The sequence below is a fragment of the Agelaius tricolor genome, unplaced genomic scaffold, assembly GCF_023055355.1.
Source record: "Agelaius tricolor isolate 1412-34295 unplaced genomic scaffold, bAgeTri1.0.p SCAF_2, whole genome shotgun sequence".
Taxonomy (NCBI): Eukaryota; Metazoa; Chordata; class Aves; order Passeriformes; family Icteridae; genus Agelaius; species Agelaius tricolor.
In genome coordinates, this window is record NW_027269262.1 from 38,067,781 (window position 1) to 38,082,986 (window position 15,206).

A 15,206-nucleotide genomic window follows, 5' to 3' on the forward strand; every position below is an offset into this window, starting at 1 on the left:
ACACTAAAACAAGAGCCTTTTTCTTTTTTCTTTTTTTTTTTTTTTTAACATGGGAGAAGTGTTTCACTTTATCTATCCAAATGTTAGATATTATATGTGTAGAATAAAACCAAAACCCTCAAACACTTAGTTTCTACGTCTCTGCTTGTCTATTAGATTTATTATCAAGATTATTTTGACTGCTTATTACTAGCAAATACTGATATAATGACTTTTAAGTAAAGCTCTATGCTTTAGGAAAACAGCTCTGTGGTTTGGAAACCTCTTTTCTAGCAGTTACAGCTGGAACTGAAAAGATCTGTGGGGCTTTTGTCATCTTGATAATGATATATCTGTGACTTGGACCAACTCTTTACTTCTCTGAACTTCACTTTTTTCTGTATAGAAAATGAGGGGAGACCTAATAGATAAAGATGTTTGAAATGAACGTGTAAGAATCATATATGCATTGTTATTAATTGCCTAAAAGAAACACTTCTCACATGGAGTTTGGTTATCGTGTGTCCTATTCTGGCTTCCACAAATTTATGGGCAGAAGGAACACTGGCAGCTGATTCCACATTTGAACACCAATCCACTTTACACTATTGAGAAATTAGGTGTAGGCTGGTGAAGATTACAAGTGTAGATGCATTATGACCACTGCATGAAACACAGCTATAGGAACTGAGCAACTCAGTAAAGGGGTGACTCCTGCCTTGCCTTCGGATTTTGACAGAGTTGGCAGGCAGAGTCCGAGCTGGCCTGTATTTCCAGAATTCATCCCTGAGGAGAGTAAAGGCATGAATGGCTAGGTAGCATTCAGATCTGAGCAGAAGGTGTAGTGTTCTCACTGAATGCCTGTGACACACAAGAGTTTTAACTATCAGTGCTGCCAACATCCATCTCTAGGGGCTGTGAGCCTGACCAAGAAATAGTGAATTTGCTGCCAGCCTTCATTTTCCCAGAATTTCAATCTTACCCTGCTTAATAGGGCAGCCATCATCCATGCCTCAAACCCTCTGTCAGATGGGAAAGGTCAAAGACATGAAAATAAGGATCTCAATGCCATCAGAATACTGGAAATATGGAGACTGCCTTCTTTTGGAGTGAAAATTGCACATCAATTGCGATAAAAAAGGTGAAAATGTTGAAAGCACCCTCTTGGAATGGATCATAGTTACTAGCCCATGGTGGCTTTTAGTGTCTCTTAGGGAAGATAAGAAGAAAGTATGCCATTCAATTACTTTTATTAATTGATCAGTTCCTTGTCATAGTCATCAACAAAATGGTAGCTGACTGATCCAAAATGCTCTGAATAAGCATGCAACTACATTTCCACCTTAAGGTCAGTGCAGCCTGGGCACTGTGTTTGGGCCTAATGCCAAACTAGCCGGGGCAAAGCCCTAAGCACTCCAAGAACTGATGGATCTGTTCTCTTCTGCACTTGCTATTCCACTTTCTCTGAGAGCCAAAGAAGATATGAATGATGACAAGAAAATCAGTGTGTGATTTCTTCATCAGGTAGCTAGCTAGTGACTTTGATCTTCCAAATGAATCTCATTATGACTCTACAAAGTGTATGCCTCTTATACTTTTCTAGTCAAACTGTTACATTTGGAAATTCCCAGAAGCCCAGTCATTATCTTCAGGTCAAAGTCCCTTTCAGAAAGGTTGCATTTGTTTCCAAGAGGCATAGTTGTCCTATCACAGTTGGAGACAGCAGATACCTGTTTACAAAGTGGGCTGCAGATTCACTGCAGCAAAAAGCAACACCCTCTCAACAAGTCAAACTAGATTAATGAGATTGTTAAGCACACACAATAATTTACTTCACTAGAGATTTGCAAATGCTTTGATGGATGTGAAGAACCCAACCTCTAACTTCTTTCCTACTCCCAGTACTCATTTTCAAATTTTATTATGCCATAGTGAGAGACATTTAGTACATACAGTGGCACTGAAATTTAGTCTCCCTCTGTTAAAAGCAGCCACTTTTCTACTACTGACATGAACTATTATTATATAAATAGGTATTGGTAAAAATGTTTTTCTCTAATATTAAAGAAAAAGGAAAAAAAGGATGAGAACATCAGTGCCTGTGGATTTTGTTTTAAACCCAAAAGATTTCCTCTTTATTTGCATACATTTGCAAAGATAAGTACTTAAAAGAACAGGCCATGAAGAAACTTGCTTATACAATATGTGCAATTAAAAGATGCAAGTAAAAATGAAACTTTTTCTTTACAGCAATGCTATTTCATTTGTATTCTTGTGAGATATATGAGTACAAGTCATTTGATTGCAGAAACTATCACTCTGTGATATTTAATGCATATTTCTCTTTCAGTTGTAGCAAGTCTAATCATCCTACATTTGTCTGGGGCAACCAAAAAAGGAACAGGTATGTAAACATGAAACATTTTTGTTAGACAATTTATTAGAGACCAAAATACGGATTTGAGTTTTAGTTTAGTTTTTGAAATTTTCATAGCTCATTTACTTCCAGTGTCTGCCCTTTGTCCATTTGTTTGGAGTATTCACATGGCTGTATACACACAAAAAATGCAGGGGTGCTCATCAGGCTCAGCCTGACTCTAACTAAAGATGATAAAATACTCCCACTTTCAAATTGGGAAGTCCAGTTTGGGCACTCAGCTGCCTACACTTAAAACCTTTTTTCTTGTTGAAGTATAATTAAAAACCTGAAATTTGGTATCATGGGTGCATTTGTACAGGGGGAGTAGAGAAAGAGATTCTTGAAAGCCTTGGATTCTCAGTGTGAGGAGAGCCTAGCAGGGAATGCTGCTAAGCACAGTGTATGTCTGAACCTGTGTCTGAATGCACAGTCCTTGCAGGCTGGAATTCATTGCAGGAAATTAGGTTCCATGTCATACTCTGCCTGGCTATGCACCAGGGTGAAAAAGAAATGTAAAGAAAATACGTAGTATATAAAGAAAAACAGAGTGAAAGTCGGATCTCAGATGGTTATTATCATCCTTGGAAAGTGCTTGTTTTCATCCATTGATCCCAAGAGGGAGCCTCAAACACCTTTACTCTCTGCACAAGGGACTTAAGCTATAGGGACAACTCTGATTATTAAATACCTCATTCAGAGCAACATCAGTCTAGAACCTACTATCTTTCCTTTTAATAGCAGCCTAGATATATTTCCTTCTGAAGAATCCATCTCATTTTAACCTACTTGTCAAAGCAAGATGCTGAGGAAAGGATCCCTTATTTTCTTCAGCTTGAGCTGGCCCAAACCTTTGACTCCAGTCTCTCTGCCAGAGAGCAGAAAGAAATGCAAGAGATTCAGGGCTAGGAAGAAAGCAGACAAGACTCTTGCTCTCTGAAGATTCACTTAGGAGGAGGAAAGTTCTGGACTGTGATTCCTGGCCTCAGAGCTAGGAATTTATTAATTTTACAGCAAACAGTGAGATAAAAATAATCCATGAACCGGATTCCAGGAATTCCCCTGTCTACCTCTGTCCAGTGAATATAGACAAAATATGCTGCAGATTTAAAACAACTTATATATATTATCATAATTTTCTGGGTTATTTCCTCAATTTTGTGGCTGATATATTCCTGTATTATGGCATGAAGATTGCTGATAGAGCACATGCTTGAGCTTTTTGAGAGATATGAGTGGGAAATTCATGCCTTCCAATTCTCAAGCATGTGCTTTCCTTAGACTGTTATTATTTTAAAAGCAATGCAAATTTATTTTCCCCTGGACACTCAAACCTCTCCTCTGCTTTGAAAAACATATTTTGAGTAAGAATTTTATGTTTGTACCCCTAAAAAACAGACTTCTTTTCCCCTAGATCAATTATCATACTCAGACTCAACAGATAAAAGTCTGAGGCCACTGACAGAAAAGAGGCTGTTGTATTTATTCTGTTAGAGAGTTCTAAGTGTCACATGTACATGATAATTTTTGGGCTAATTATATAATGTTTAATGTCATCATTTCACAGAAAAGCAAACTGTTTCCGAAGGACAGAGACCAGTGCAGTGTGGAACTTGGACAAAATATGCAGAAGGAGGCATCTTCACTTCTCCAAATTACCCCAACAAGTATCCTCCGGACAGAGAGTGTGTCTACATTATAGAAGGTGACCAAAAGAAGAATCTTTATATTTTACAATCACTTGTATTGAAAAGAATACTTTTTATTATATGTGAAGAGTAGGTGAAGTCATGATAACAAATACTTTCAAGACAAAAGATTTAGAGAACCTCTTGATTTCTGTTTTGATATAACTCATAAATTAGTTAAGGTGGTATGTATGTAAGACTCAGTAATAAACAGTACTTCAGGAATTTATTTCAGGATATTTCAAAAATGAATAGAACCTAAAATGCAACGTGACAGAAGAAAGGACATTTTAAAATGAGAAGTAAAAGTAAACATGGGAAACAAAAATGCTTATGACTTTCATGCAGACATTTTAAACTTACTGCAACTGAACCAGGGATGACAAGCTTAGTACAGTAAAAGAAGACACACAGAAAATATCCATGTAGTGAGTGTTAAAGTTATTTTCCATCCAGTCGTTCATAAGAAATGAAAATGAAACAAACAACCTACAAAATAAAACTAGAGGAGACAAAGCATCTCTAAAACTTAATTTTTAAAAAGTATACAGTTTCAGGCATGGAAGTGATTTAGGAAAGGCTAAAGGTGTATTACAAACAAACTATGTGGTTTCTTTTCATTAGTCTTAGTACAATGCATGTTGGAGAGATTGTTGTGATAATGAATCTGTGGAAGGTAATAGAGGTTAGATCCTCTCAGAGCTCAGAAAAGATGAATCATGTACTGTGTAGTAAATCCCTGGAATCAAAAAACTTCTTTCATGAGTTGTGAATACATGTAGAATAAAACAGTTATGGTCTTCTATCCATGCTTCATTTAGAGAATTATTAATGAATTAATGATGGAGTGAGGAACTACAGAAATCATTATTTTACAAAAGATGCAGGTAGCACCAAGATATATTTCCAAAGATATATAGCTGATTTAAATTGAGAACTGTTCTAGACCCACACACACTCTGTACTTTTAGAAAGTTAAAAGTCACAACAAAATGACTGACTTTCACTTTGGTGCTAGATAACTTGACTGAGGTAAGTCAGAAGAGGTGATTATAAATAATGTAGACAAACTCTTAAAATAAAATTTAAGCTAGTCTGTACATGACGGAAATTTAAACAGACATATGTTAAACATTTAAATTCCTCCATAGTTTAGTAATTGGTTTAAAATACTAAGTTTTTTTAAGAAGAAAAACGTATAGGTTCAAAATGTACAACTTAGCACTATTTTTTTTCCAATTACACTTATGTTGCTAGAACTGGGTCTTTTTGCATCTATTGATCAAATTATCTAACACACCTGTGAGACTGGGGAAAACTAAGCCTGTTTTATCTTCAAAGATATGAAACACAGGATGTTTTGTCATTAAAGTGAAGTGGTGTAGAAAATAACCCACCATTTTTGTAAAATTTAGTCCCACGCCTCAGGTCATGAGATGCTCTTCCTCACAGTAAGAAGGTGCTTGAAAGTCCAATATAGTAAAAACTTTTATCTTTATAATAGTAATTAAGTACTTACAAAAACATATATGCTGAAAGATTGCAAAAATACACTGCTGAAATTATGTGATCTAATATACCTAAAAATGGAAATGCCAAAGAACAATTTAAGAAAGAAAGATTTAATCAACCAACTTCTATGACACAGATTAAATTCCACATTGACAAGTTTAGAGCAATGTATAAGGAAAAGAGTAAACTCAACAGACATCTTGTTATAATCTATCAGAAAGCTCAATCTTGTAAAGTCCAGTTGAACACAATTTTTCTATGGCGTGGGTATTTTCTTCTTCCCATCCAGCCTAATAGCAGCTTGGATTGCAGCTGGTCATTTTAAAACCCACAATGAACCATAGGCATTGCACAACATTTTCAGCTCTGATCTCCCCATGTCTATTTCTGTCTTCTATAAAAAATCAGAAGTAGTCATGTCTGTCTGGAAAATGTCACCAAAATACACAGAGATATAGGAAGATATCTGAGCAATAATAGTTTAAAATGTGTCAGATTAAAAAAAAAAAAGGCAAAAGAACTACTGAAGGTCAACAAAAAACTTTTTTGTAATTAGAATAAATCATTTGTCCATATTTATTCTTTTTGCAACATGCAAAATAACAGAAAACGATAAAGAAGTCTAGAAAGTATCAAATTTTCCCCACATCTTTTATATTCTGTGAAACTCATTGTCATAAGACACTGATATTAAAGGATTTATAAAACACTTATAGCAATGTACTTGAAATCAGATAACAATCTACAGAAATTGTCGATAGTCCTGACTAATGGAGGAAATAAATATTTTAGAGTAAGACAGAAACATCTCTTTATGCATTTCATTTCTATATTTAGAATTGAAATTTCCATATGCTTGAACAGCTTCTGAGTCTTGTTGAATGCCAAGTACCAAACTAGAGGGACTGTTGATATGGTCTATAATATCATCCCCCTCATCACTATCTCCCTGTTGTATGTTTCAGGGAATTCAGCCTACCAGGACTGTATATAACATACTGAAAGCTGTATGATGTGAGCATAAATGCGTATATGAATCACTAAGTTCTTTCCTGGATGCTTGCATTCATTCCTTCCTTTATTCGCTATCAAACATAGTCTTGGGGCAAATTCAAACACAGTTCTTCGTGCCTTTAGTGGTCTTTACTGAGTACTCCAGCTTGTAGTGTGTTGCAAACAGTTGAATTTCATCTCAATTTTTTTCCTCCCCATTGTAGCTCAATGGGGAGGAAAACATCCTTTTGTCATGTCAAAATTATTTTGGTGACACTGGCAAAAGTTGCCATGATCATAGACTGTGAATTTCTGAAAGAAAAGGAGATTCCTGACTGCGGATGCTTTTATCCTAGCAAAGACATCAAAGACATAAGCAAGTCTAACAGTTGGAAGTTTCTTAGATTATTCTGCTTTTGTTTTTGCTTTTTTTTTTTAAATTCTGATTTAGTAATAGTGATAATGAACTCTTAGAACAACTAAGAGTTGTTCTAAGAGTTCATTATCACTGGAATTTTAAAGTCAAGGTTGAATGCCTTTTTAAAGGAAATCCTTTAATTCATCTAGAAATCATGGCCTCTGTACAAAACTTGTTATGCTACAGAGAAGTGTCATAAGTGAGGCTTGGAGGAGGGCTGATACAACTCCCCAAGGAGCTTCTGATGAATCCCATCTGCCTTTCAAAATACAGTGAGAATTTTTTCTTTTTGTTTGTTTTTTTCTTTTTTTTTTCTTTTTTTTTTTTTTTCTTTCAATCATAGTTGGCATATAGAAAACATAGAAAATGAGCTGAGAAAATTGGCCAAATTTCACCCTTATTTTGCATATTCATGATTCTAACCTGACAAAATTCACAGCTGCCCAGAACAATCACAGCAGTGACAGCAATAGCCTTTGCCAGACTGCAGAACATTTGGCATGTGTGCTATAAAAGGAAATTTGCACAGGAGATTTTGCAGGAGCAAAGGCTTTTTTTATTTGTGTTAAAATATTTGGGGAGTGGTATAGTCATACTATACACACTATAACTTGAGAATGGGTTTAACAATCCCATAAGTGAAAAACCTGTAAAATTGTAACCACTCTTCTGCTTTTAATAATTAAGTGCTTGTTTATAAATACAGCTATGGACCAGAATTGCTCTATGGAGATATAAAATATATCTTCCACTATACAAGTTTGTGAGCATACAGAGTTCTCAATCTTGAAAATCTCATGTCTTCACAAAAGACCATTAAACTCTTTCATGATATTTCACAAGTGTTAGAAAATTGTCATATTATCACCAAGTGAAAAACCTCTGCTCAAAGTCCTTTTGTATTTCACAGTGATTTTTGTGTTGAAAAAATTTTCACCAAAACAATGAAAGAACCCTATTTTCAAATGAAGATAAATGTGGTTTCCTTATCAATAATAGCAGGATAACCAGAAGGAATGAGGATTATTGAAACTATTAGTAGGGTAACAGCTCATAGAGACGGCAGTAGGTGTCGAGTTGTTTCTCATTTCCATACAGTGCGGCAAATTGAAACAGATTTTTTCACTTAACTTCAGCTGTCACTACACAGACTTAGAGGTTGATCAGAATTAAAACCTTAATTGTGCAGTTTTGCTGCAACTGTTCTACTGCAAGCTGGAACCCAATGACTCTTTTTTTCCATTGGATTTAAAATCTTAAGACAGCACTTGTGTAAGATAATTAGATGAAAAATATGACAAGACATGCAAGCATTAAGTAGGCCTTTCCATGGTTCTAAACATTTTTTGAAGAAATATAATTGGAAATTAAATATGGAAGTTGTATCATTTGAAATCAAGTCATTTTATGAGACATTATTCAATATATTTCATTTGAAGAGGGCAACAACTTTGCCTGACATCATAGACACAGAAGAAGGTCTGAAGACATGAATGGACTTCACCTGTTTATTAGGATACCAGAAATAACCACTCCATCCCTCCTTTTCTGATTAGATGGCTAGTCTGGAAGATTTGCATGTTCTGGATTTTTTTTTTTTTTGTTTGTTTTATTTTTCTGTAGGAACACATACACTATTATTAGTAACTATTCTGTACTTGTCCCCAGTTTATTTCTGTGACCTCATTTACACACACTTTGTTGCAAAGGGTGTGGCACAAGATGTGTGTTTAAACAATAGCTGCTTCTTCTACCTTGTGTTGGGTAAAGAAACCCGTCATTAAAGCCAGAGCATAAATGTGAAATTATACCAATTTTACTTAAAAGAACTTAAAGTTGAGAATTTGAATTATGTGTTTTCATCACTTATGGTCATATCTAGCAAGTTTTGATTAATTTATATATAGATTACTGCAAACAAAACATTTTACCATTAACTAAATATGAAGCACAAGAAGAAAAACAGAAGTGCTTTTAAAAGCACCTCATGAAAAGGTCATGGATGTGTGTTTTGTACCCTGGAGTTACACAAAGTTACAGAAATATGAAGTGTTCCTAGTGGCATGGCCAAAATGGTGCCAGAACATGACTTTACATTTAAGGAGTGTGAACTGGGCAGTGATCCAACCCTCAAACTCAATCCCCAGCTTTGTTTTATCCCCAGTGGAGAAGTGCTGCTAATGAATATTCAATGCTCCATTCTTAAAGTGAAGTAGCCTCTACTCACAGGGCCTTCAGGGAAAAGTGGAAACCTGAGCTCTCCTTGAGCTGATGTGATTCTCTCTGATCCTATAGCAAGATCTGAGCTTCACTAGGAAAAGCCTCATCTTGACTTTGTCAAAAAATGGATAAAAGCAGAATTGTGTAAACTATAGCAATATTCTCGTCATAAAACTGGTTAGCAGTGAGTTATCTCTATCTGGTGAGGTTCAGAAAGCTACATGGAGATTGGGTTTGGAAATTTTGTTTTTTCTCAGGTCATTCATTCACCCAGCCAATAGCACTCGTGTAACTCTGTAGGCCTGTTTTTTATTTATCTACAATCTCTCCTTTTACTTCAGAGCCTCCTATAAGGAGGCTGTAGTTGGGTCTAGGGTTCCTTTTCAACACCAAAAATCATGTCAAATGACTGAATTTGTCGTGGCCATTTTTGACGTTACATGAGTCTTGGATACAGAGAAGACTTGTTAAGGATTTAACTATGGGCCAGCCCTTGTAACCCTCTCCTTGGTATCAAACAAAGCAGCAGAAAAGAAAGTTTTTAAAGGATAAATGTGTTATGATAATGGCATGAGCCATTTTTGAAGCAATCACTTTGTGGCTATGGGAAGCACAGCAGCTATGCTGCTGTATGTCAGTATATCTGACAGTCAGTAGTAGGAGAGTCGATCTTCATATCTAGTTTGTGACATTAAAACATAATAATAAAGCTCTAGACAGGTTAATAGCATAATATTGGTGTCATGAACGTGTAAGATTTTCAAGCCATGATGAGCATTCTTAAGATTACCTAAAGTGTTTTCAGGATAGTGTCTGATACCTGACTCTGTGTCCTTAGATGGATGATGAACAGCTCTCAACAAATCTCCTTAAATGGAATGCAGAATATGATCCCAAATTGAAAGTCACTGATTGCTCTCTTCTGTCCTAGTATTGCTTAGTTGAGTTTACATCAGTAATTTTTATAAAAGTGTAAAGTCAAGGATAGAAACTTCTGAATAAAATTAATCTATGATGTCTTCCAGGTATTTAATCTTTTACTATAATCTAAAAAGATTTACTTTGGTTTTCAAACCTCACCAAGGATAACATCATTATGATCTCCTTTACAAGCTTTATCATCTGACCTTACTTTTGTAAACTTTTTGTACTTTCAAAATAGCTTCTTTTCCATAGACTGTGAATTTGGTGCAATTATATGTAAAACACAGACCTCTGCTTTTTCTATTGAATTTGTATGGGCATGAAGATCACAAATTTCCCGTAAATTGATATAAATAATGACAAGTCACTACTATTTCCCTGAATGTGAATGTCTTCCGATTGAGAACAGTAGAAAATGTTTCTTTCTTATGTTAAATTAAATGTTTCAGTAAATATCAATCATCCAATTATATTAACATTTTAAGTAAAGCTGTTAAAATAATCTTCCTTTTCTAATAAGATGTTTTATCAACTTACTTCTTAAATGTTTCTTATAAAATGAGGCTGTATTTATCTACATGAAATAGTTGTAAGAGAGATCTGACTATGTGCTCTTATGTAAAGATTTCAAAATTTACCTGATATCTTCTTACTCAATTAATTTTAAATAATCTCTCTTCTTATGTGAGTAATGAGTTCATATCAAAAGCCTAAAATTTAAAAGCATTTCAGAATCCAAACAAGATCTTTGTTCTTGTAACACTGACAGTTTTCTTATTATTCTTGAGGAAATAAATGTAGAGATACTGACTCCTGGAGTGGCAGCAGTTTCCATGCTAAGCAGTTTCCATGCTAATAACTCGGCATGCAGTTTGATCTTGCATATTTTCATGTGAAAAGAATGGTAACTCTGGCAAAGCTCATGGTAATACAAACCTCTTTTGATATGTGTAAAGTGTAGGACATGATCCCATGAGAGGCACAGCAGGCAATGACACAACAAATCCTTGTCTTAGCAGAAGGCTTTGTCAGCAAAAGGCTCCAATGCACCGTGCTCTAGACACAGAAGGCGCACAGTTTTTGCTGTGGCCAGGATTGAGCATAGAAAACAATGCACCTCCAAAAGGTTGCCTCTGATAGAATGCATCAATTAAACCATGACTTTTGCCCTCCTTGTAAGAATATACTATATTTCTACCAGTTACTTTTTTTTTTGCTTTATACAGGAGATCCCAGGAAATATTTGTTTCAGAAATAATTCCGAATGTCTCAAGACTTAAGACCTATCATTAAAGATGGATTTTTTTAAAATGACTAATTAAATTGCCACTATAAACTTCCTTCAAGATTTTCAGTATATCATTTGCTCTTCTATCATCATCCTTATCCAGGATCCTTATGCTTCTTCCTTAAGTGAGAATTCACTGCATTTGTTCTTATGTTTCCAATGAGAAGTAATTCTGAGTATAAGCAGTTACACTCCAGTTTGTCATTGACTGCAATACATGTAGGAAGATAATCTGTTTTTACTGTAGCACAGTTCTGATCAGCCTTTTCTTCATCATCTTTCTCAGTTCTAGGTTTAAAAAAAAGTATTCTGATTAACACCCCTCCCCAAAATATAAGAGAAAAAATAAATTCTTCTAAATATGTAAGTTTCTTAGAAACATTTTATATTTTACATTTGAAGAAATTGTTCCTGGCTATATTTTTCTGTTCATCATGGATATTTCTCTCTTAGCTTTACTAAGCACTGCTGTCAAAACTACTTTTTTTAAAAGGAGAACAGCAGACAAATAATCTGACAGTGTGAAATCTATAAAAAATATAGATGTACTAATTTCTAATTTAAAAAATATAGATGTTCCAATTTTTGTACAAGTTTTTAAACAAAATTTTAGAATCCATACAAAATGATAAATTTGATTTTCTTCAGTTTTGCTTTAGTTTTGAAAGGGTCTTGGGTTATAAAATAATAAGATAACTTTCTTTTTTGTCTCTAGCTGCTCCTAGACAATGCATTGAACTACACTTTGATGAAAAATATTCCATAGAGCCTTCTTGGGAGTGTAAATTTGACCACATAGAAGTACGAGATGGACCTTTTGGCTTTTCCCCAATCCTTGGACGTTTCTGTGGACAGCAAAATCCACCTATGATAAAATCCAGTGGCAGATTCTTGTGGATTAAATTTTTTGCTGATGCTGAACTGGAATCTATTGGGTTTTCTGCTCGGTATAATTTTACACCTGGTAAGTCCAAACCATCACATTTTTAATAGAAAAAGCTTATTGTTGTAACTTTTCTAATGATGTATAATCTTGTTGTTGAATAATATCTTTATCTGGGGCTTAGTTTATTGTCAAGGAAGGTATTAATAGGTAGGAAATTGATAAAAGTCATATGTATCTTTTGCATAACAAGTGATGCTTATTCAAGGGAAAGATTTTCAGATTCTGCAGTTTTTAAAAGTATTATTTTCAAGTGAATGCTACTACAGAAGGTCATTCAAAATGTTTCATGGGAAGTTTAGTGTTTTATGCTTGGCTGTTACACTGGACAGCTTTTCTTTCAAAAAGATCATTGATAAAGTATTCTAATAAAAAATGTAATTATCTCAGAAAATTCCATCATTGCTTTTCCACTTCACCAATCATTTCCCCAGCTGAGAAGTGGAATAGTTCTCCTTCCTCAATAAAGCAAACTATTACAAGTATTACCAGAGGATGTGTGAGGTTCAAATAGTAACATGTATTAAATATTTTTCTTAAAAGGCTGTAAATCTTAATTGCAATTGTACCAGTATTCCTTGTCTCTGTTTAATTCATTAAAGTAAAACAAAATTCATAGTCATACTTTCCATTAAATCCCCCACTCCCCCACTTGTTAACAAAAGATTGCTGATTTTAAATTTCTTCTTTGGCTGCAGCTCCACTATACTGCACTGCAACTGCACTGCTGGATGTGACGTAGTTCTGTGACTTCTTATGTATTGAGTGATGAGTCATGCTTTAGTATAGCTGATTCTAAAGCACTGTAATTATTATGTAATTTTGTCAATTATGTCACTATTTTTTCCGCTAAATTGTTGTATTAGGTTGAACAATGTTCTCTAGAATACTGCCTAAAATTAGCAGACCCAAAATTCTTCCTTAATTATTCCAGTAGCATCATAGAAGATGGCAGGTCTACAGGCTCTGTGCTCTTCTCCTTTCTGGTTTTCTTTCATTAATTCAAAGAAAATACTTATAAAACTAACCAGCACAGTAAAATTTTCTTTCAAGTCCATGATACTGTTTTTCACTGGCTAAAAATATCTAGAAGGTTCAGACTTGAACAGTAGGGAGAATTTCTGTAGCAAATAATCTGATAGCCAGGTATATGTATCTGCTGTAAATTCAAAGACAATAGACAAAATTTTGTTACAACCATGCATATGCACTCTGAAAAGAGAGTTAAATTTTTATCTCTCATTTAACATGGGTCTGTGAGCTTTTGCCATTTCCTTCCCCTGTGCCATAAGTCCTTTTCTTTAGATTTCTTTGGTTTTTTTTCCAAATGTTTGTGCATCCTGGTTGAAAAGATATTAATAGCAAAATCTGCAACTTAGTCTGTCTAAAAAACTCTGATGTAACAGACAATTTTGTGGACCATGTTTTATTGTTATTCCTTTTCTACTGATGTAAGGAGAATTTCTACACAAAGATCAATGCTGGTAAATTAGTACAGCAGCATAAATTATTCTAGACTTCAGATGGAATAGCTATATCTTTTTTCTTCCTTGATTCTTTCCTTTTTCCCCCTCCATACATTTCAAAAGAAGCTCTGCAAGTAGTAGAGAGTTTCTAGGAATATTGGCCAAAATGAGAATATGATTAATCTGACAAGTGCAAAACAGCACTGCTGCCTCCTTGATCACCGCTAAGAGGAAGAACTTCACACTCCACATTATTACTTGGACAGTCTTTTATCATGCAGACATGGATAAGGCATGACATTTTGAGATCTATTGTCCATAGGTGCGCACTGGGAGGGGTTCCTGCCAACTCATAAAGCAGAATTATGGCTTTTGAGATTGTATAAGAGAGTAACAGAGAGAGGATTCCACTCCAGAGTATAACAGAGTAGCATAGAGAGGACTTCAATACAGAAATGATCACCTGAACCATCTAGAACCAGCTTCGGTAGTGACAACTTAAAAAATTAAATTATGAGCAATGGACAGATCAGAAGAAAATTTTCAGCTAACTTCTCTTTAAAGAACTTGAAGGAAGTGATCCAAAGCAAAGACTCATTTGGAAGCTGTTGCTGTCTCAAGCAGCTGAAAGCTCATGGGAGATGTGGTTTTTGTTGCCACTCATCTCACTTGTCAAAAGCAGGACACTCTTCCTAACTGCAAACCTGCAGAGGAGGCTTTTTTCATCCAGACACAATGCAGTTATTTCTTGAGTATCAGCAATCTTTGAGGGTCCCCACCCCTGGCCCTGACGTGTTTCTCATCTGCCTCTTTTGCATTTGAGATGTTAATGGAGAATAAAGAGACATGGTGTTAAACATGTGGGTGTGTGCCAAGATTTAAAAAATAAAAAGTAAATTTGGATAAATTGAAGCTGCAACTGTTTATTGTTATTTGAATGGTACCTGGAGAAACAGGGAAAGAAATTATTTACTATGTCTCCAGGGCATATAAAAACAGATAACTGGATGAAGTTGAAAAAAAGATCAGTTAGGATATAATGAAAAATGCTGAAATGAATATCTATTAGTTTGTGCAAATGGAAAGAGTCCTGCACCTAAGGCATTTAAAATCTAGTTTGGACTAAGTCCTATAAAGAGAAATTAAATATAAAAATCCTAAGGGATAGACTAATAATTTGCAATTATGGCAACTTTTCAGTTCAATAGTTTCTTTGACTCCTTGGTACTGAAATGGTTGGAAATCCATCCACCAAGACAAAAGTCCAGTAGGAACTGTGTTTCAGAAACAAATGTAACTCTTTTGCCATACATTCTTTTCCTTTTAAATAAACCTTTTTTCAGAGGTCTTTTCAGTACT

At 34.9% G+C, this 15,206-nt stretch overlaps 1 protein-coding gene across 3 annotated transcripts in view; it reads left to right on the forward strand.

The window, feature by feature from the left end:
* Nucleotides 1-15,206, forward strand: part of NETO1 (neuropilin and tolloid like 1) — a 62,870-nt gene that overhangs the window by 1,981 nt on the left and 45,683 nt on the right. For all 3 annotated transcript variants that reach the window (XR_011684223.1, XM_071456459.1, XM_071456462.1), the window contains exons 2-4: nt 2,330-2,383; nt 3,963-4,100; nt 12,154-12,402. Coding sequence is in view for 2 of the 3 variants with exons in the window: in XM_071456459.1 (XP_071312560.1) it covers nt 2,330-2,383; nt 3,963-4,100; nt 12,154-12,402 (441 nt within the window). In the remaining variant the exon portion in view is untranslated. The remainder of the gene's footprint in view (nt 1-2,329; nt 2,384-3,962; nt 4,101-12,153; nt 12,403-15,206) is intronic.